Source organism: Narcine bancroftii, chromosome 12 (assembly GCF_036971445.1).
Source record: "Narcine bancroftii isolate sNarBan1 chromosome 12, sNarBan1.hap1, whole genome shotgun sequence".
NCBI lineage: Eukaryota > Metazoa > Chordata > Chondrichthyes > Torpediniformes > Narcinidae > Narcine > Narcine bancroftii.
The window spans coordinates 68371877-68395736 of NC_091480.1; the positions used below are offsets into that span (position 1 = coordinate 68371877).

The window sequence follows — 23860 nt, forward strand, 5'->3', positions numbered from 1 at the left end:
GCGTGGACTCGATGCTGTCGACCTCTGCCATCTCGAGTACTTCGACGTTAGGGATGAAAGCGCTCCAATGGATGTTGAGGATGGAGCGGAGACAACGCTGGTGGAAGCGTTCTAGGAGCCGTAGGTGATGCCGGTAGAGGACCCATGATTCAGAGCCGAACAGGAGTGTGGGTATGACAACGGCTCTGTATACGCTTATCTTTGTGAGGTTTTTCAGTTGGTTGTTTTTCCAGACTCTTTTGTGTAGTCTTCCAAAGGCGCTATTTGCCTTGGCGAGTCTGTTGTCTATCTCATTGTCGATCCTTGCATCTGATGAACTGGTGCAGCCGAGATAGGTAAACTGGTTGACCGTTTTGAGTTTTGTGTGCCCGATGGAGATGTGGGGGGGCTGGTAGTCATGGTGGGGAGCTGGCTGATGGAGGACCTCAGTTTTCTTCAGGCTGACTTCCAGGCCAAACATTTTGGCAGTTTCCGCAAAGCAGGACGTCAAGCGCTGAAGAGCTGGCTCTGAATGGGCAACTAAAGTGGCATCATCTGCAAAGAGTAGTTCACGGACAAGTTTCTCTTGTGTCTTGGTGTGAGCTTGCAGGCGCCTCAAATTGAAGAGACTGCCATCCGTGCGGTACCGGATGTAAACAGCGTCTTCATTGTTGGGGTCTTTCATGGCTTGGTTCAGCATCATGCTGAAGAAGATTGAAAAGAGGGTTGGTGCGAGAACACAGCCTTGCTTCACGCCATTGTTAATGGAGAAGGGATCAGAGAGCTCATTGCTGTATCTGACCCGACCTTGTTGGTTTTCAGCAGGTCAAATGGTGTCCTTTATACAGCAACAATAAAGAGACACAACCAACGTTTTTCGGGCTTGAGCCCTACATCAAGGTATGAGCAAAATGTAGGCAGGGGCTTGGACAAAATGGTAGGGGCAGGGGGAGGACCACAGTCCCACGGGCAGGAGATAATAGGTGGAGAAGGGAGGGAGGGCCCACCAGCAAACGGGGGAGGGGGGGATGGCTCTGTGAATGGAGAGGGAAGGGGGTGGAGGGCTGGAGGAAAGGAGACAGAGGGATGGGGAAGGGAGGGGGAAGGGAGGGGGAGTAGGCCAGCAGGAACCGGAAAAGTTGATGTTAATGCCATCCAGTTGGAGAGGGCCCAGGTGGAAAATAAAGTGTTGTTTCTCCAATTTACAAGTGGGTTTGGTTTAACAGTACATGAGGCCATGGACAGACACATCAGCGTGGGAGTGGGGTGCAGAATGGAAATGGTTGGCCACTGGAAGATCCCGGTCACTGTGGACAGAGCAAAGGCCCTTAGCGAAGCGATCTCCCAGTCTGCGTCCAACGAACAGGAGGCCACAACGGGTGCCATGGATCGCTCCCACAGATACACAAGTGAAGTGTTGCTTACTTGGGAGGACTGTTTGAGGCCCCGAATAGAAGTGAGGGAGGAGGGGTGGGGACGTCTGGCACTTCCTATGGCTGCAGGGGAAGTGCCTGGGTGAGCAAAATTATTGGGAAGGGATAAGTGGATGAGGGAGTTACAAAGACGGAAGGCAAAAAAGGGAGGGAGAAGGTGTGTCTGGTGATGGGATCACGTTGCAGGTGACAGAAATTATGGAGGATAATGGGTTGGGTGTGGAGGCTGGTGGGGTGGTAGGTGAGGACCGGGGAAATCGTGTTTTTGTTGCGTGTGGGGGCAGAAGGGGCCAGGGCAGTGAGCGGGAAATGGAGAAGATGTGGGTGAGGACTGAGTTAATGGTGGTGGTGGAGGGAAAGCCATGTTCCAGGACGACATTTTGGATGATCTGGATTGAAAGACATCATCTTTGGAACAGATAAGACAGAGGAATTGAGAGAAAGGAATACATTTCTTGCAGGGGACTGGACGAGAAGAATTGTAGTCAAGGTAGTTATGGGAGTTGGTGGATTTGGAAAAAAAATATCCATAGAAAGTTTGTCTCCCAAGATGGAGACAGAGAGATCAAGAAAGGAGAGAGTGTTGCCGAAGATAGACCAGGTGAATTTGAAGTCAGGGTTAAAATTAGCAGAAAAGTAGATAATGTTGATGAGATATCACGTGCATGAGGCAGCACCGTTATAGTTGACAATGTAGTGGAGGAAGAGTTGAGGGCCTTGCCTGTGTAGCCTTGCAGTAAAGATTGCCTCAAAAAGCCCACAAACAAGTAGGGATAGATGGGGCCCATACGGGTACCCATGGCTATTCCTTTGATTTGGGGAAAGTGGGATGATTGAAGGAGAAGTTATTAAGGGTGAGAACAAGTTCTGCCAGATAGAGGGTGGTGGTGATGGAGGGGGACAGGTTTGACATGAGCTACATTAGCATTGGCAAAAGGGAGGGAATCTCTGTCATTATAACTAAATTTAGAGGGGGGGGCGCTCTAGTATTTGCCAAAGCCCTTTCCTACTCACGGTGTCGAAGGCTTTGGTGAGGTCAACAAAGGTGATGTAGAGTCCTTTGTTTTGTTCTCTGCACTTTTCTTGGAGCTGTCTGAGGGCAAAGACCATGTCAGTAGTTCCTCTGTTTGCGCGAAAGCCACACTGTGATTCTGGGAGGATATTTTCGGCGACACTAGGTATTAGTCTATTTAGGAGAATCCTAGCGAAGATTTTGCCTGCAATGGAGAGCAGTGTGATTCCCCTGTAGTTTGAGCAGTCTGATTTCTCGCCTTTGTTTTTGTGCAGGGTGATGATGATGGCATCACGAAGGTCCTGAGGCAGCTTTCCTTGGTCCCAGCAGAGCATGAAAAACTCATGCAGTTTGGTATGCAGAGCTTTGCCGCCAGCCTTCCAGACCTCTGGGGGTATTCCATCCATACCTGCTGCTATGCCATTTTTCAGTTGTTCAAATTGCCTTATATGTCTCTCCCCGGGTAAGGACCTCATCCAGCTCTAGACTCAAGGGTTGTTGAGGGAGCTGGAGCAGGGTGGATTCTTGGACTGAGCGGTTGGCACTGAAAAGAGATTGGAAGTGTTCTGACCATCGGTTGAGGATGGAGATCTTGTCGCTGAGGAGGACTTTGCTGTCTGAGCTGCGCAGCGGGCTTTGGACTTGGGGTGAGGGGCCGTACACAGCCTTTAGTGTCTCATAAAAACCCCTGAAGTCGCCAATGTCCGCGCTGAGCTGGGTTCGTTTGGCGAGGCTAGTCCACCACCCAAGTTCCTCAACATGGTTATCCAACTGCACGAAAACCAACAAGGTCGGATCAGATACAGCAATGAGCTCTCCGAACCCTTCTCCATTGACAACGGCGTGAAGCAAGGCTGCGTCCTCGCACCAACCCTCTTTACTATCTTCTTCAGCATGATGCTGAAATAAGCCATGAAAGACCTCAACAATGAAGTCGCTGTTTACATCTGGTACCGCACGGATGGCAGTCTCTTCAATCTGAGGCGCCTGCAAGGTCACACAAAGACACAAGAGCAACTTGTCCGTAAACTACTCTTTGCAGACGATGCCGCTTTAGTTGCCCGTTCAGAGCCAGCTCTCCAGCGCATGACGTCCTGTTTTGCGGAAACTGCCAAAATGTTTAGCCTGGAAGTCAGCCTGAAGAAAACTGAGGTCCTCCATCAGCCAGCTCCCCACCATGACTACCAGCCCCCCCACATCTCCATCGGGCACACAGAACTCAAAACGGTCAACCAGCTTACCTACCTCGGCTGTACCATTTCATCTGATGCAAGGATCGACAAAGAGATAGACAACAGACTCGCCAAGGCAAATAGCACCTTTGGAAGACTACACAGAGTCTGGAAAAACAACCACCTGAAGAAACACACAAAGATCAGCGTATACAGAGCCGTTGTCATACCCACGCTCCTGTTCGGCTCCGAATCATTGGTCCTCTACCGGCATCACCTACGGCTCCTAGAACTCTTCCATCAGCGCTGTCTCCGCTGCATCCTCAACATTCATTGGAATGACTTCATCACCAACATCGAAGTACTCGAGCTGGCAGAGTCCGCAAGCATCGAATCCATGCTGCTGAACACCCAACTGCGCTGGGTGGGTCACGTCTCCAGGATGAAGGACCATCGCCTTCCCAAGATCGTGTTCTATGGCAAGCTCTCCACTGGCCACCGAGACAGAGGTGCACCAAAGAAGAGGTACAAGGACTGCTTAAAGAAATCTCTTGATGCCTGCCCCGTTGACCATTGCCAGTGGGCTGATCTCGCCTCCAACCGTGCATCTTGGCGCCTCACAGTTCGGCGGGCAGCAACCTCCTTTGAATAAGACCACAGAGCCCACCTCACTGACAAAAGACAAAGGAGGAAAAACCCAACACCCAACCAACCAATTTTCCCTTGCAACTGCTGCAACCATGCCTGCCTGTTCCGCATCGGACTTGTCAGTCACCAACGAGCCTGCAGCAGACATGGACATACCCCTCCATAAATCTTCGTCCGCGAAGCCAAGCCAAAGAAGAAAAAAAAATAGGGGGGGGTGGGGGGAAGGAGAAAAATTAATTGACTCAGGCAGAGTTCCTGATCAGGATTGCTCATCAATAAGTTCCATTGGCAGAATGCATGGGGTAACTCAAGAATGTAGAAACAAAACTAGCTGAAACAAACAGGGAAAAGGTACAATACGGCAGATCATCTATCACAAGATAACTCAGATGAACTCTATCACCACAAACAAATTGGCCCCTACATTCCTCAATCTGCCATCAACAATCACTGGCTGTCATCCAGGCTCGACTTCGGCACGAAAGGCCTGACTAAACAATACCGGCTGAAAGCGATGAGACAGCGAGCAGATGAAAAATATTTACAATTTGTCATCGAATGATCAGTAAAATCAGCATGAATCCCAGGAAAAAAAAAATACACAGTTGATGGTGATCCAATTCTACTACACAGAGACTCTTGACGTACAGACTTCACAGGAACACACAGACCTCTTACAAACACAAAGACTACACAGACACCCGCACACTCACACAAATTCCATACACCCACAGATTACAGACGGACCCTATTCAAATGCAGACTACACATTAATGCATACACACACACATACACAAAGACTACACACAGACATGCACACATTCTCGGTCACACATAGAGCCACTTTTGTTCTCAGGGACAGTCTATAGCTGGGGTAGGCTATTAAGCCCCCTAGTTTGGAGTTCCAAGGCCAATTCTCATGGACACTTTGGAGAACAAGTCCACAATTGTTTAATTTTTTTTAAATTTAGACATGCAGCACTGTTACAGACTCCATTGCCCCACGTTCGTGCTGCCCAAGCACACCCAATTGACCAACAACCCAGTACATTTTTGAACGATGGGAGGAAACATACACAGACATGAGGAGAGCGTATTAACTCCTTATAGACAGCGCCAAATTTGAACAGTAGTTCCAGTCGCTGGAACCATGTTGCACTAACCCCTGAATTAACAACTCAGCCTCTGAGTGTACTCCTGCAGAAGCATTGCTTGTACCCTGGAATTCAAGTACTCAGGATAAGGTGATCTTGGTTTTACATTGGAGACAAAGGCTGTACAGTTTCCTCTTCTGCTGGTGAGGTCCAGCTTTGTAAAAAGGAAGTCTAAGAAGAGGGTTGAAAGGATGATTATAGATCCCAGTCTACACTAGGACAGTTCGAAGTGGACCTGTTGATTGGAATCACCAGGAGCATGCAAAGTCCAAGCAAAAATAAGAGAAAGTAATGGGGCAGCACAGTTGGTGAGGCGGTTAGCTCAACACTATCACAGCGCCAGTGATCAGGGCCAGTGTTCGAATCCTGCGCTGTCTGAAAGGAGTTTGTACGCTCTCCCCACGTATGCATGGGTTTTTCTTCCCAGGGCTCTGGTTTCCTCCCACTGTCCAAAAATGTATTATAAATTTAGACATGGAGCACGGTAACAGTCCATTTCGGCCCACAGGCCTGTGTCACCCAATTGACCTACAACCCCTGGTATGTTTTGAATGGTGGGAGGAAACTGGAGCCCCTGGAGAAAACCCACACAGATATTGGAAGAATGTACAAACTGCTTACAGTGTAGGATTCGAGCCCCCTATTGCTGGCGCTGTAACAGCATTTTGCTAAGCCCCATGCTAACAGTGCTGCCCTTAAAAGTTGAAGGTTAATTGGGGATAATTAAGTGGCACAAGTTTAAATGAGCGGAATAGGCTTCCACTGTGCTGGAAATAAAATTTAATTTAAAAAATTCCATTTGGAGGGAAGGCAGAGTCAAGGACGGGACACAGACAACAGCAGCTGGGAGAGATATCCACATGGAGCCAGAGGGCCAGAGACACTGACAGTCTAAACGGCCAGTGTGTTGTTATCAAATTCTCCCAGTGTAAGGCATCGGCCGATGAACTTGGCCCTTGCCCTGAAATGCAACTTTAGCCTTTACCTAAAGAAAGGAAGTCAATCTTCAGAGATTTTGAGACTTGCTTATCTCTGCTCCTAATCTCACCCTTGCACAAAGAAATCTCAGTCTGAGAATCGAAAAGCCTGACTCAAATCAATATCTCGTGACAACTCCTTCCTCTTTACACACCACACACTTTACTCACCAACTCACAAAGCAACAGGTAACCTGTCAGATTAACACTTTCAGGGACAGTAGTTTTTTTTTAAAAAGTGGATAAAACTGAAGGGAGGGAGAGATGAAAAAAAAGAGCCCAATTGGGTAACCTTGGGATCATCACCTCTGTATACGAGTGCTGTAGACAACAGCTCTTCTATATTTAAAGAGCTGACTGCCACTCACTGTGCAGTTCCCTCTTGGCTAGATTTTCATGGCTGCAATGGAACAAAAGTTTGGAAGCCTCCCTGAAGGCTGCTTGAATTCAGGGAAAGATGATAGAATCCACTTTCTTTTTTGAGGGGAATTCTGCACTTTTTTTTTAATAAAACAGAAAGGCATTTCTTTATTGTTCACTTTTGCTCTATATTAACCATTATGTCAGAGTATTTCGATTTCAGATTTATTGTTAGGGGACATGCATGACATTCTTCTTCCTGTGGGCCAGGCAGAATTACCTGTTATTGGTCGTGTTACCATTTATTTGTAGTGCATAGGTATTCTAACCTCTGACCAGGTTGCTTCCTAGGTCAGGCTAAATACTCTCTCTGATTAACTGTTCCTCAGGGTAATCCATGAAATCTGTCATTCCTGAAGGTACAACCCTGGTCTTTACAATTTAGCATGGAGTTTACATCTTCAATAATTATTTGCATGCTTTCACGTGTCAATCAACATCTGCAACGACAGTGAGGTTGCACCCTTGCCCTTCAATCAGCTCTGGAGCCTTACTTGCAAAACGCATGCTGATACTCCACAGCTGTACCGAGGGGGTAGAAAAATTATGAGGGGGATCAATAGACAAAGAAGAACTGATTTTTCCTGAAGCAGAGGGCTCAGAAACCAGAGGCTTCAATTTGGTTATTGTAAGAGCAATTTACCCTGCACTCAGACAGTAGTGGGGTCTGGAACTCACAACATGAAAAGGGTGTGAGAGGTGGAGACCCTCACATTCTTAAACAATACATGGTGTGTTGGCTAAGAGCACCAAGAGCCCAAGTGATTGGGCTAGGCAGCTCTTGTTTGACTGGGACAGGTACAATGGGCTCAAAGACCTCCTTCTATTCAATAAATTTTCTGACTCTGAAAAGGGCAGTTGAAGATTTCAGACGTCAGCTCACAGTACATTCAAGACTTCGGGGAAGCAGCAGGCTGGCACAAGGCACCAGAAACACCCCTTGCTGAGGAGCAGAGGAGACAACGCTACAGGATGGTGATCACAGCAGGGTCACATAGGCCGTTGGCAACTTGCAATCGGGCACAGGCTGCTGGAGACTGGCTCGTGAGAACCAGGTATCGAAGCCAGGATTCAAGAGGGTACTGAGAGCAAGAAGGGCTCCCGAAGGGCCTCGGGCGCTGAAGGCTTGCTGATCATATTGGAGGTTTGGAACTGGAACTCGGGCGGCTCATGGATCGAACAGGAATCTGTGTGGCTGCAGAAGTATAGATGAATCCATGGACGCTCGGTGACTCTGAAGGGTCTCTCCATTGCTTCTCTTTCTCTCGTACTGTAAGGGCACTGGGGAACTCTGATGGGGACTGTTTGCCTTACGGCAGGCAGAAGTTAAAGTATATCATGTACATTACATTTTTAATCTATTATGACGTGACAATTAAAAGAATCTCATATATTTAGATGTCATAAGTCTGTAGCCCTTACCTTCAAAGAACCTTTTAAGTCGGAGGCAGCTGACACTGAGACGCAGCACGGACAGCTTGTCCAACCTCCTAGCTACATCCTCGGTGGTTGGAAGCAGACTTAATAGGTTGTCAAACTCCATATTGAGCCGGTCGCGGTGCCGCTTGGAAGGGTTTGACTTGACGGTGTTCCCAGGTCCCTGCTCGGCTCTAGGTTGGGGAGAAGGCAACACAGGAAGTCAGGAAAGAGTCCCCAACAGCTCAAACAACTTTTTGAGGCAACTGAATGAAATTGGCTTCCTACTCAACAAACCCAGTGCAGACCAAGCAAAGCCAGTCAACTGGCAAACCCACCACACTTGGCTATGAGGAATGCACTCTTACATTATTGTAAGTATTTGACACCCATTCATTGAAGTATTTTGGAGAAACCAAAAAAACATGGTTGAGGAGCAAGTCAATTCCTTTAGAAAATATCACAAATGGTTTGTTAATACAAACACACATCCAGTACATTCATTTGCATCAGCAATTGCAAGCAGCCACACACACCTTCCATGTAAAAACACACTGCTGGAGAAAGTCAGCAGGTCAAACACTGTCCTTTATGTAGCAAAGATAAAGATACGTAACCAATGTTTCGGGCTTGAGCCCTTCATCAAGGTATGAGCAAAATGTCGGCAGGTGTCTGAATAAAATGTTGTTTTTGTTTGGGCGCCTGCCAACATTTTGTCCACACCTTGATGAAGGGCTCGAGTCCAAAACGTTGGTTTATGTATCTTTACCTTTGTTATATAAAGGACACGGTTTGACCTGCTGAGTTTCTCCAGCGTCGTATTTTTACTTTAACCAGGGTCTCTGCAGACTTTCGTGTTTTACACATGTCTTCTATGCCATCGTTTAGAAAGCCAGAACTTCTGAGTGATTGATGTGGTTTGTCTCACTTTCCAGGAGCTAGAATCTCCTCCTTCATCAACAGGAACGCACGCGATAAGCAGAGAGAGGAAATGATTCTACATTTTTCAGGTTGCATTCACGTAATAGAAATATTTGCATTCTGGGCATTTACCAAAACCAGAGCTGACTGTCCTATTTGTCCACCAATCAGCAGTTCGAGAGAGCAGTTCAAAACTGTGAAGACAGTTAAGTGGAGCAGATCATGGCTACATAAAGGACACAGTTTGACCTGCTGAGTTTCTCCAGCATTGTGTTTTTACTTCAACCACGGTGTCTGCAGACTTTCTTGTTTCTCTTTGAAAGAGAAGGACCAGAGGGGAAATGAGGAAAACTTTTGCTTCAAATGTGCAAGGTTGCTCCAATGCATCATTGGTGGAAGCAGGATTCACTAGGGACTTCCAGAAATGATGCAGGCACGTACTTGGATCAGTAAATTTGCAGGCCTCTCATCAGTCTATACTGGCATGTGGACATCTGGGATGATGTGGGGAGAACTTTTAAGGAACAAGGAAGCACCTGTAGCTGGAATACTCGACATTTTCAGAGCCCTGAGCTGGAACCATTTATCAATGCTCTGCCAAGTATCGAGGGGATACCAGGACATCAAAGGAGAAGGAGCTGGAAGATCTTGGTGAATGATGGAGCAGGATCGAAGGGCTCAATGGCCAACTTGCACCCGTCTCTATCCTTCTCATGCTTTTCTATCGAGGAAAACTTGCACCTCTGCCCCCATCTCCCACGCTCTCTCTAAATTCACTCGAAGAAGGAGGCATCCATCAAAATTCAATAAGCCGTGGTTCGAAGTACAAGCTGAGTTCAGGCCTGTCGGGTTAGGTACAACCAAATGTGCATAGTTTAAAAATCAATCTGATCTTTATTTATGACAGACTTCAAGTACCAGCAAAGCAGCAACATGTTTCCAGCAGTACAAGGCCTCACTGCTGCATTCCTGTTGTGGAATGGAACTCCTGACAGAGTACATCACTTCTGGGAATAATGCCAACCAAGGTTCTTCTCTTCTGCAGAGGTCTCTCTACCAGTTCCTGCTGAAGTGCAGACCATTGACCCTTTACAGCAGTGGTTCTCAACCCTTTTCTTTCCACTCACATCCCACCTATGTCATAGGTGCTCTGTGATTAGTAAGGGATTGCTTAAAGTGGGATGTGAGTGGAAAGGAAATGTTTGAAAACCACTGTTTTAATCGTCCCTCATTGACTCGTTATGTGCACGGTTTCAGAACTCCAAAGGAACTGGGCCACTGACAATTTTTCTCAAGCAAAATAGATCAGTAACAAGTGAGTCTAGAGCAGTGATTCTCAACCTTCCCTTCCCACCCACACACCACCTTAAGTAATCCCTTACTAATCACAGAGCACCGATGGCATAGGGATTACTTAAAGTGGTCTGTGAGTGGAAAAAAAGGTGGCGAACCACTGCTTTACAGCTTCTCACTGCTCCTCGCTGGCCTCCATCTTACCCAGAGACACACCTGCATTTGGCTGAACACATGGCTACTTTTCACTGGCTACAGATGTGCATCAACAGCTTATTTCTTCCCTTCTCCTGAAGGCTATCCACAGTCTCCCTTTCCAATCTGCTCATTTGCTGTGCTTCCATGGTTTCAAAATGAGAGATTGGGTAGATTAGATTGAGGGGAAGAAATAGCCAGTTTGGCATTTTGTAGTGGTGACACCCACAGTCAAGCTATTTTCATGGGCATCTCATAAACCAACTTCCCCAATCTCAGGAATCATTTTAATGAGCTATTCTCTCTGTATTCCTTTTCTTTGCAAAATAGTCCTTTCTATGTGAATGTCCCCCAGTTTCTCGTCATTTAATAAATATTTAAAATTTATTTTAAATTTTAATTTTATACACACAGCACGGTAACAGGCCCTTTCGGCCCACAAGCCCGTGCCCCCCAATTATACCCAACTGACCTACAATCCTGGTACGTTCTGGAAGGTGGGAGGAAACCGGAGCCCCCGGGGAAAACACACAAACTCTTTACAGACAGCATGGGATTCAAACCCTGGTCCCGATCGCTGGTGTTGCAACAGCGTTGCGCTAACCGTGCCGCCCATAATAAACAATGTTCTGGGTACATCCCAAAAAGAACTACAAATAAATGTATCAATCAAGAGATGAAGGGCTGAATAGCTTCCTATGTTTTATAGTTCTATATGATATCCAATTGAACATTGGAATGACTCAGCAAGCATTGAATAAATCTCTGCAGTCAGTGACTGTGATCTAGATGAAGACAAATTGATCTGCACCAGTAGAAACCTACAAAAGGCAGCAAGGCAATTAAGCAGGGAAGTTGTCCTTGATGGCTGAGAAGGAACAAACATTAGCCAATGCTTGGGAACATGTGTCAAGTTCCCACCTTAGCAGGGCCATACCTCACTTCCAAATCAGTGTATGGACACTCTTCTGAAGGGAGCACTGGCCCATGCTCACATTTTGTGAAATGACACACACCGCCCTGATTCCAAACCATGCCCGAGCCAGAGCACTAAGGACTGAGCCAAGATGATATTCTAAGCCAATCAAGTCTGAGCTCTCCCTCTCTCTTACTAGTCGATACTCTACAAGAAAGTGCAATTTACATTGCGTGATTAAGTACAAGATACTCCTTCCAATTTTAAATAAGCCTTTACTTGTCCCAACATATCGTCCACTGTCTGCCAACCTCCAAGCATTCTGTTTTTTCCCAAGGCACTTCTTCCCTTGCCCTGATCTTGAGTTCTCCCTCCAGCCACAATTAGTCCTCAACATCAAGGGTGATTCAGTCCAACTAACCAGCCATTGGGAAGCATTCAAAGGCACCAGCACCAAGTAATTCCCCATCTCTTCAGCAGCCAATGTGCATGGTTATTAAATTTGAAATCAAACTGTTTTCTCTCCCCAGTATTCCAGTCAATATTCATCCCATTCTTTGGCTTGGCTTCGCGGACGAAGATTTATGGAGGGGTAAAGTCCACGTCAGCTGCAGGCTCGTTGGTGGCTGACAAGTCCGATGTGGGACAGGCAGACACGGTTGCAGCGGTTGCAAGGAAAAATTAGTTGGTTGGGGTTGGGTGTTGGGTTTTTCCTCCTTTGTCTTTTGTCAGTGAGGTGGGCTCTGCGGTCTTCTTCAAAGGAGGTTGCTGCCCACCGAACTGTGAGGCGCCAAGATGCACGGTTGGAGGCGAGATCAGCCCACTGGCGGTAGTCAATGTGGCAGGCACCAAGAGCTTTCTTTAGGCATTACAATATCATTAAATCCACAAATCAGAGGACCCATTTCAATTCCCCGCTCCATTCCCATGCTGACATGACTGTCCATGGTCTCGTGCACTGCCAAATGGAGACGAGCTGCAAAGTGAAGGAAAAATGCCTCATATTCCGTCTGGGCACCCTCCAACCAGATGGCATTGACATCGACTTCTCCAGTTTCTGTTAGCCCCACCCCTCTCTCTCTCCCCTTCCCTATCCCCATGTCTCCAGGTCACCAGCCCTTGTATCTCTGTCTCCTTTCCCCCAGTTCTGCATTCACAGACCCACCCCCCTGCCCTGATCAATTCTCACCTTTCCTCTCCTGCCCTCTTATCCATGTCCAGCTGTGGCCTCTCGCTTTTCCTGCAATCAATTCCTCTTCAGAGGAAATCACAGCCAAATCCTATCCTCCTCCCAGCAAATGTCATGCAAGCTTTCCATCAGAGATCTTTGATCTCCAGCCAGGAGCAGATTTTTCATCAGGTGAGGTCAAGGGCACCAAGAATGCAGCCACCTTAAGCCTGGAATGTGTTGCTGGGGATGGTAGTGGAGGCTGGAACATTGGGGGCATTTAAGAGACTTAGGTATATGGATGGAAGAAAAATAAAGGGTTATGGGGTTGGGAGGGTTTAGTACCTTTTTTTAAAGAATATATGGGTTGGCACAACATGAAGGGCCTGTATTGCTCTACTGAAAGCTGCTGCTCTGCCCAAAAAAACTTATGTCAATGTTGATTCTGCACAAGAGCTGTCTTCAAGTCCCATGTGTCTGCTCCATTTCCATTCTTTTTTCCCATCCCTTCAACCTCTTGCCTTACCCACTCTTGAACATTGCTGTTACTTCGATCGGTAACTCAGGTGGTGCCTCATGGTGTTGCATGAACATGTTTCCCATACTCTCCATCCCAAATCACTTCCAATTCATCTTAATCCTCCCATGTTAGACCCAGTCTGGCTCACAACATTCCTTTGTAGCTTTGAACATCTCTGTCAAATCATCCTGTAATCTCGTGTTCGGATTCCAATTTTGCACAGGCTTTTGTTCCATTTGTATTTCCTGGTATCAGGTGGCACACTAAGGAACCTGTGCTGTGCCCTCTTAATTGCCTGAGTATTATTCTGTGTGTGTGGCCCAAAGCTCCACATGGTGTAGCCCACTATGTTAAACACGGTGGAGAAAAACGATTACCACTGTTTAGGGGGTCAAGAAGGGTCTAAATATTATGACTGGAACTCTCAAGAGTTGGAAAGATGCTTCTACATGCAAACAGCAGTGGAAATGCAAAATACTTTTCTGCAAATTGCATTTAATGCTGGGCCCATAAGTTTGATGCTGATAAGATTTTTGTGAACAAAAGGTACAAAGGGATTGGAGGAACAAGTAGAGAAGGGAGCAAGGTCACATGTCAGTTATGAGGCCTGTTGAGGCAGAAGGGGATCACAGCATTTGCATACTGCCTCACAGTGGCCTGGGTTCAATCCTGACCTCTGACCCTGTCTGTGCAGTTTGCATGTTCTCCATATGATTGGATGAGTTTCCCCACATGCTCCATAGTTTCCTCCCACATCCCAAAAGCTATGTTTGTGTGTTTATTTGGAGACTGCAAATTATCCCTTAGTGTAGCAGAAGGAACTGATGGGCATGTGATAATTGGTTGCAGGGAAAAAGGAAGGAGGAATGGGACCAATGGAATTCTTCTGGCTGGAAACAGTGGGCCATATTGCCTCCATTTAAGTTAAAATATACAAGACAGAACACAAGTGGTAAGCATTGGCGCACCACTCCTATTCACGCCACTAACCCACGACTGCATGACCAGATCCAGCTCCAACACTGCCATAAAGTTTGCAGATGACACCAGTCGTCGGCCTCGTCAGCAACAACGATGAGACACACTACTGAGAAGAGGTGGAAAATCTCGTGATATGGTGAGAGTATAACGACCCGAGTCTCAACGTGGACAAGACGAAGGAGATGATCATGGATTTGAGGACCAGGAACGACCTCTCTCCACTGCACATCAACAACTCTGTAGTAGAGAGTGAAGAGCACCAAGATCCTTGGGGTTCATTAACTAATGACCTATCGTGGAGACTCAACATCTCCTCACTTATAAGGAAGGTATAACATCAATTGCACTTCCTGAGAAGATTCAAGTGGGCAAGGCTACCAGCCACCATAATGTCAACCTTCTACAGGAGCTCGATCAAGAGCGTCCTGGCCAACTGCATCACAGTGTGGAACGGCTGCAGCAGAGAAATGGATCAGAGGTCAATTCACAGGACCACAAGGGTGGCAGAGAGAATCACTGGAAGTCTCCCCCCGCACCCCCCCCCCCCAGCCCCCCATCAACATGATCCACTGGGGCCGTCGTCTGAAGTGAGCTCGCAAAGTCATCGAAGACCGCTTCCACCCTGCACACAGCTGAGGAACAGCTTCTTCCCACGGGCAGTGAGAATGCTGAGCGACCAAAGGAACTGCTCACACTAACCCTCTCGTATTCATGAAACAATATTTATTTACATGAATACTTATTCTACATGTGTATTGTTTGGATGTGTGTTATGTCTGGATGTGTGTCTGTGTGTTTTGCCCTGAGGTCTGGAGAATGCTGTTTTGTCGGGTTGTACTTGTAAAGTCTGATGAATTGACAGAACTTGACTTAATTTGTGAGTTTCATGAGTAAATTTAATGGGTGAACAGCATTTTATCTAGAACCCATCTTCATTGTTAGATCTCATCTTATACAATCTAAACCATATGCCATGTTATTGCAATTATCCACATCAGGACCATCTGCACCCACTAAGCTGTAGTTAAGTCCACTCCACAGTGGAGGGCATGAGTGCAGCACCTCTGGCAGGACATCCAGTCATTACCTGGCAAGTTTGCATCAGCCATTTCCTCTGCCCTCGATCATAATAGAAATCATCAAGAGTGAAGGTCAAGAAATGCATCAGATGCAGGGTTTTGAATATAACAAGTAGAGCAGTAGTTCTCAACCTTTTTCTTTCCACTCACACACCATCTTAACCAATCCCTTACTCATCACAGAACGTCTATGGCATCGGGAATACTTAGTGGTATGGGGGGAGAAAAAGGTTGAGAACCACTGAAGTCGAGTAAATCAGCTGGTAAATAGCTGGAGGGTCTTGCTCACATGAATTCAATTTTGTTTGAATCCAGGTGGAAGAGGACGGAGCCTCGCATCATCAACTCATGGACCGAACCACCAAGTATGACAAAGCAACACAAAAAAAACACCAAACCGCAACCAAATTTCAAGTCAACAAAGTCAAATGTATCGACAGGCAGAACGTGGGGAAAACACAAAGAAGGGAACACCCTCAGAATCAAGGGTCCAACACGAAAGATAAGGAGGAATGTATTGTCTCAAAGTCAAAGATTCATCACCCTCATTCAGGAGTTCCACTCCCTAGCAGCAATTGAGAGTTGCATAAACAAATGGGTTAATTTTAAACAAAATTTATTAACAAACTAACAATAATAGAATTAATCCAACAAACTTAACACCCGAACACCAGCCTTAATGGCAACCCTAAATAAACAACAGCTTATACGGCGTATGTGGGGGGAAAAAAAAACCCAGACCATTAAAGTCCAAGCTCAAACAACCCCCCCCCCCCACAAAAATCAATAATTCCCAAAACAAAACCCCCACGTCAGTCACGTCAAGTCGGTCAGTCAAAAAGGAACAGCTCACGGATCTGGTCTCCAGATTTGTTTCCTTGCCCACCAGCCTTTTAGTTTGAAGCGGTGTCCAAATGACCGTGGTCCCTATAGACTTTCAACCCTGATAGGGGAACACGAGACTGGTTTGAGGTTCGAATGTGGCACGCACACTCGGTCGCACGCACGCACGCAGAATCAGAGTTCCCCAAACTGTTGTAATGACAACTGTGCTGGCACCAGTGGACAAAGTAGCTCAGTCTTCCTTTTCCCACTGAAACTACTGGGCCAACACACTGACATACAGCTCCAGATGGCGGTGCTAGCACCCGTGAACAAAGCAACTCAGCGTGTAGCTTGCCGAAGCTGCCCTGTGAGCATGCATAGTCAGACCGACTGTCTGCAGTCCAGTCCACTGACTAACCTCTTCAAAACCAGCACGCTGGACTTTTTAAACTGCCCAGCGCGTGCCTCCAGCTCTCCCCATTGGCGGAGAGAGGCTAACAACCGCAGGCTCACTCTCAGTGGGTTCAGTCCTGTCCTCTGTCAAAGATAACATCGTCCAAGGTACATAACACAGGAAGACACAGAGATAGTCATTACGTGGACTCGAGGCTGAGATCAATCGACTTTTCGATCTTAGGGCAATTGAGAATGATGAGAATTGAGAACGAGTCCTCAACAGAATTTAATTTTCCTTGGCATTCAGAAGATTAAGAGGTAACTCAAGATATTAGGCTGTGGTTCGCAACCTTTATCCCCCATCACAATTTATACCATAGGTGCTCTGTGGTTAGTTAAGGATTACTTAAGGTGATATGTGAGTGGAAAGAAAAAGGTTGAGAACCACTGTATTAAGGGGATATTTAACGTGGATGGAGAGAAATTATTTCTACAGGTTGGGACATTGGGGCCAGATCTCAAAAATTAAAGTTAATTCTTTCAGGCCTGGTTAGGAGGTACCTCTGCACTCAAATTGATAGATGTTTGGAACGAGCTGAAAGTGACAATTAATAACGTGGTCAATTACTAACTATAAATCTGCAAGGTTTTTTTAATTAATCAAAGCCTTAATGGATTTGAGGAAAAATATAGAGTTAGGTGGGCATTAGGGTTAGCGCGATGCTGTTACAGCGCAATGACCAGGGTTCAAATCTCACACTGTCTGTCAGGAGTTTGTACGTTCTCCTCACGTCTGCGTGGGTTTTCCCCAGGGGGCTCCAGTTTCCTCCCATCCTTCAAATCATACTGGGGGCTGCAGGTGTAATTGGGCAACACAGGCTCGTGGGCTGAAAATGCCTGTTACTGTGCTGTATGTCTAAATTTAAAATGTATAAATTTTAAAAAGATCTCAGATCAGGTATGATCTTATTGGATGCAGGAACAGGCTGAAGGGGTTTTATGACCTTCAAATCTCCCCATCTTCCTCAGTACCATGAAACCATAGAATCAGAATTAATTGTCATGAATAAGTCACGAAATTCATTGTTTTGCAGCAGGGTCACCGTGCAAACATACATATAAACCATCTTACAAAGTAAACAAAAAACATAGTAGTGCATGAAAAGTAAGGCTGTCTCTTTGGTTCATTGATCATTCAGGAATCTGATGGCGGAGGGGAAGAAGCTATCCTTGTGCCGCTGAGTGCTCGTCTTCAGGCTCCTGGACCTTTTTCCCCGATGGTAGCAGAGTGAAGAGGGCATGGCCTTGGGTGGTGGGGGGGTCTTTGAGGATAGAGGCTGCTTTTTAAAAAAAAAGACACTGCTGCATGTAGATATCCTCGATCGAGTGAAGACTGGTGCCCGTGATGTCACAGGCCCTCCGGTCCAGTTTTCAAGATTCTTCGGTGACATTGCGAATAGCTACCATCTATTGTCTATTCAGTAGACATCAATTCACTACCCTGCATTTAATTTTTGCTGATGGATACAGACATCACTGACAATTAGCAGTCCAACAGTTCAACTTCCTCCTCAACTTAAGACACAAGCAAGAGTGGACCACAATAGTGGGACTGGAGTCACGGAGAGGCCTGACTGAGCAAGAAGGGCAACCACCCTTCCCCGAAAGCAGAAGGTTTTTTAATAATATTTTGGTCATTTCAGTTACCGTGACTCGCTTTCATTCAACATTTATTTCAACTATTTTGATCTGTGATGAGTTGGCTGCCCAGTAACTTGACCGCTGTGTTCCTGTACCCACCATGAGGAACATGGAACAATTTAATTGAAGACTATCATATAATGCAACTGACTCATTGATTTTGCTGATCCTCTCCTGTCTACATTGCGCATGAAAAGCCCATACTTTCATTGCAGCTGTACCATTAAAATTCACATTGGCCAAGCCTTGGGTGCAGGCACCACTTGTGCCCAGAGAACAATGGGATTCTCATCCAACTTTGATAGCAAGTTGACGATGGGGCTTCCCATTTTATTCTCCTTGAACTGAGCCCAAAATCTCACTCTTCCAAGACATACCAAACAAAATCTTCAATCTGACAGGGTGCATCATAAGGACACAAGGAACAGGAGCAGGAGTCAGCCATCTGGCTCATCGAGCCTGCTCCACCATTCTATGTGATCATGGCTGATCTGATGAGAGGCTCATCTCCACAGACCTGCCTTTTCCCCCACATCCCTTAATTCCCCTACGATGTAAAAATCTATATAATCCAGGCTGATCTCACACAAACTGAGAAACATCTTCAACACGATTGGTGATTGGATCCAGCTTTTGGACCTCTGACCACAGGATGATTGTGAAGAGCATCAAAGTTCTCTCTGGCCTGACTGACAGCATGCCCCCATCAACCAATGACACTAAAAACAGATTACCTGGCCACAACTGCTTCTGGAAGCTCGTTGTGCTGAATTACAACAGTGGCTACATTTCTAAAGTACCCCATAGACTAGAAAGTGTTTTGAAAGATCATGAAAGGTGTGAGAGAAATGCAGGTACAGCATTAGTTTTGGCACTGGTACAATATTGGCTGCAGGTTTCAGTGGTTGCAACAAACAGCAAGTTTTGCTATCACCATTTTCACAGTTAGGACACCACAATTCATCTCAGATGGACAATAGTTCGAACACTTCCAAATTTCTACTTCACTTTTGTTGTATGAGGATCATTAATTCTTCCCCTCAAATTGCTGTCAGAGTATTCTACATCCAGGGTAGTGTTGCTAAGATACTTTGATGAAACAACTTTAGTCTGGGTACGTGGCAAACTCCTGAAAAGTTGCTGAGGGCGAGAATAGTTTCCTGTGCAATTCACACCACAGACCACTAGCTTGACAATCGTCATCATTATTGAGACTGGTCCAGAATTGGCTGCAATCTAATTGAAGATGCTGAGTACACGAGAGAGAAACTGCAGAGGGGGATTAAAAAGTGGTGGGAGAGGACGATGGAAAGTTGATTTTATTTTTAATTCATAATGTCAAAGGATTGAGAGAAACCTGACTTATCCTTCACCAGATGGAACCACACGACAAGTTTTTAATAAAATATATTCATGACCAAAGGAAGTCTGTAATCCATCCAGAAACCTTGGATGCTCACCTGGTAGCCGTTGCCAGCATCAACAGGTAGACACCCAGCAACGAGACACCTCGTTGCCACAGCCTAAAGGTCTTGGCAGCGCAGCAGCAGAGCTGGGAAGGAAAGAAGGACAGGGGTTGGGGGGGGGGGGTAAATGTCTCAATAAAGACAGGCCTTCAAAAAAAAATCCACGGTAAACAAGTGGATATTGTCCAACACGTTATATTTACATTGAAACGTCAATGAAAGGCTTCATGAAAGGTTTCATATTCAGGATTCCAGGCTAGAGCACCTGTTAGCCTTGTTCATTGCACAATACAGTGGAAATATAGACGGTCATTGTTCAAATCCAAAATACCAGCACATTCCTTGAATGTCTGTTCCATTCACAACACCTGCACCTCATTGACCTGCTTTAGCTGGGAATGCTGCAAATGCACCAGTGCTTCTGCAAGGTGGGGGGGAGGGGGGGGAGGGGAAAGAGAGAGAGAGAAAACAATATTTCACCTTAGCATTTACATTGCATCTTTAATTGAGCAAAATGCTGCAAGGTACTTCTCTGAACTGTGAGAGCAGGGCGATGTTGATGTGTATCACAAGTTCTCTCTGCTGCCTCCTGCCTATAGCTGTGCTTGGCACTGGTCCTGCAACGAGTTTGCATTTGGATAGCGATATGGTGGAGTCTCCTCGAGCTGGCTGCCAGTGTTCACACTGACAAGACTGGCACAGAATCACTGATCGAGAAAAACAATCACGTCACTGAGGAGGTGCAAGTCGTTCACACTGAAGGAGAGTGTGATCATGGGGCTGAGATGACAGTCTTGGAGAGGGGGCTCTTAACAGAGAAATTTAAATTTGGCCCCTGCTGATGGGAAAGACAGGTGTACCATTTGTTGTGCAAATTACGTGTTTTTTTTTAAATCATCTGCAGCCCTTTTCATTTTATTATGGTTTTTTTAAAATTCCAAGGGAATTAACAAAGCATGTTATTCTCCTCTAAACTACATGCTCCCTCCCCAGTGTGATAGTCAGGGCAGCATACTCAGCACAACGCTGTTATAGCACCAGTATTTGGCACCGGGATTTGAATCCCGCACTGTTTGTAAAGAGTTTGTATGTTTCCCCAGGTCTGCGTGGGTTTTCCCCGGGGGGCTCCGGTTTAATCCCACCGTTCCAAACGTACCGGGGCTGTAGGTTAATTGGGTGTAATTGGGCAGCACTGACTCGTGGGTCAAAAGGGCCTGTTACCGTGCTGTACGTCTTAATTTAAATTCAAGTGAGCACCCTCTACCTGTGAAGCTGAAATGGTAACTCTCCTGGTTCCAAGGCTCAAGAGCTCAGTGCCCCAGCCAGTGTCATGGTTGGTGCAGGTGAACAAGATCCCAAGCCAATCCCAGCTCCAAGTCGGGCTGCAGAGGAGTTGAGTTTCCACTATCAACCATACCCATTGCTTTCTACCTCCTCTGCCTGCCAATCTTTGCAGCTGCTGTGGCAACTTGGGAGCCTACCTACATTTTGTCCATACCTTGATCGATCAAGCCCAAAACATTGGTTCTGTATCTTTATTGTTGCAACATAAAGGACACTGTTTGACCTGCTGAGTTCCTCCAGCATTTGTTTTGACTTCAATCACAGTGTCTGCAGACTATTATGCTTTACTATTGTAAGCTCACATTTTCCACTTTCACATTGGAAGGCATAAAACCAGTACCAAGCGGAGAGAGCACTCCAGAGAGTTTGAGATTCAAAACTTCAATGAACTCTCCAATGTGAGTAGAAATCAGGACGCTGTTGAACTTGGGTTTTTTTTTCAAATCTTTCTGACGTCATAGCAAAGGCTTCTCCCCACTGCCATTTACAGATCACTCAGGGCCAGTCAAAGCTTCCGGATACCAGCTTATTCGCATCCAGCAAGCATCAGTGAAAGGGAACACTGATTGTGAGTCAGCCTGGTATCAGGCCTGGGCAATCCCCTCCATTGACAAGGGCAAGGCAGGACGTCTCATTGATCACTGCCATTAGTTCCTCCAAATACAATAGTCATCAGAAGAGGGAAAGTCAGCCGGTTTGCTTCAAGGGCAGAAGGGAGCTGAACTGGCCATGGCTTGTCATAGAGTTATATAGCACAGAGCAAGCCCTTCAGCCTAACTGGTCCATGCCGACCAAGTTGACATTCTAGGCTCGCCCCATTTGCCTGCTTTTGGTCCATATACTTTGGACCCCTTCCTATCTGTAGCTTCCTCCAGAAGCTCGTTCCAGATATGGACCACCATCTGAGTGAAAAAGTTGCCCCTCAGGTCCCTCTTAAACCTCTCCCCTCTCACCTTAAACCTGAGCCTGCTAATTCTGAGAGAAAGACAGCAATTATTCACTTTATCCATACCCCTCATGCAACATCGAAGTACTCGAGCTGGCAGAGTCCGCAAGCGTCGAATCCATGCTGCTGAAGACCCAACTGCGCTGGGTGGGTCACGTCTCCAGAATGGAGGACCATCGCCTTCCCAAGATCGTGTTCTATGGCGAGCTCTCCACTGGCCACTGAGACAGAGGTGCACCAAAGAAGAGGTACAAGGACTGCTTAAAGAAATTTCTTGGTGTCTGCCACATTGACCACTGCCAGTGGGCTGATATCGCCTCCAACCGTGCATCTTGGCGCCTCACAGTTCGGCGGGCAGCAACCTCCCTTGAAGAAGACCGCAGAGCCCACCTCACTGACAAAAGACAAAGGAGGAAAAACCCAACACCCAACCCCAACCCACCAATTTTCCCTTGCAACCGTTGCCACCGTGCCTGCCTGTCCCACATCAGACTTGTCAGTCACCAATGAACCTGCAGCAGACATGGACATACCCCTCCATAAATCTTCGTCCGCGAAGCCAAGCCAAAGAAGATACCCCTCATGCAACAAAAATGTAATATTACATGAAGTTTCCTTCAGAGACATTGAGGGTCCGTGGATTCACCTCCCACAACTTCTGCAGTCGCGCAGACTCCTGTTTGATCCAATGGCAACCCGAGCTCCAGATCCAAACCTCCAATATGATCAGGATATAACCCAAGCCAAAAATACCAAGAAGGTCTCTTCTCCTTCCACTCCGAGCAGTGTTTACTGGAATTTTAACCAAGGGACTTTGGCTTTTTTGCGAGATCCCTTTCCTTGCTGCTAGCAAAGGCAGCACAGCTGCCTGAAAACACTTACTGTGACGGACCAGATGGTGCTGCCCACATCAATAGTTCCACTGACAACAAACCCATTACACAGAAGTGCACTCCTGGGAACATTTGCTGTTGCAATCATTTCTTTCCTGTGTCACCACAGCCAAAGATTGCAGAATGCCACCAATGCCAACAGAACTCGAACCTTTCCCCAGCCTCACCAGTGCCACTCATGGCCAAAACCACAATGGTAGCCAACCAAGGTCAAAGCCTCACTGCCAGCAAAAGGAAAAAAAAAACACAACCATCGAAACAGGGCATCACTGAGAATTATTTGCTTCTCTCTCTTGGCCTCCCAGGTACAATGTTTTCACCCAGCAGTGGGAAGGTCCATGGTCAGAAATGTAGATGTTGTCAGCACAAATCAGGAACACGTGCTTCCATCCAATAGTGTGCAGTACCCCCTCCTGTTCCAGCAGCAGGGTGGGGCAGTGGGTAGACCCAGAGTCTTGGGTTCAATCCTGACCTCAGGCGTTGCCTGCGTGGAGTTGGCATGTTCACCCTGTGACCTCATGGGTTTTCCCCGTGGCTCCAGTTTACTCCCACTGTTTGAAACCGGGGTTGTAGGTCAATTGGGTGGCATGGGTTCGAAATGGCCTGTTATCGTGCTGTGTCTCTAAAATTAATTTAAATTTCAAAATTCACAACAGGTCCACTATCACCAATGAGCAAGGTGGAGGCTAGATTTCCTCTGTGCTTTTACCCCACCGCCCTGCTGCATGGGAACATAGATGCAACCCAACCCAGCGTTCACATTGACAAGACTGGCACAGAATCACTGATCGAGAAAAACACTCACGTCACTGAGGAGGTGCAAGTCATTCACACTGAAGGAGAATGTGATCATGGGGCTGGGATGACAGCCTCGGAGAGGGGGCTCTAAACAGAGAAATTTAAATTTGGCCCCTGCTGATGGGAAAGACAGGTGTAACATTTGTTTTGCAAATTACCTGGGTGTTTTTTTTTAATTATCTGCAGCCCTTTTCATTTTATTATGGT

General features: G+C 46.5%; 1 protein-coding gene across 2 annotated transcripts in view; it reads right to left on the bottom strand.

Annotated features, from left to right (window-relative positions):
• Positions 1-23860, bottom strand: part of LOC138747453 (aryl hydrocarbon receptor-like) — a 91997-nt gene that overhangs the window by 58495 nt on the left and 9642 nt on the right. For both annotated transcript variants that reach the window (XR_011347505.1, XM_069906689.1), the window contains exon 2: positions 8218-8405. Coding sequence is in view for 1 of the 2 variants with exons in the window: in XM_069906689.1 (XP_069762790.1) it covers positions 8218-8405 (188 nt within the window). In the remaining variant the exon portion in view is untranslated. The remainder of the gene's footprint in view (positions 1-8217; positions 8406-23860) is intronic.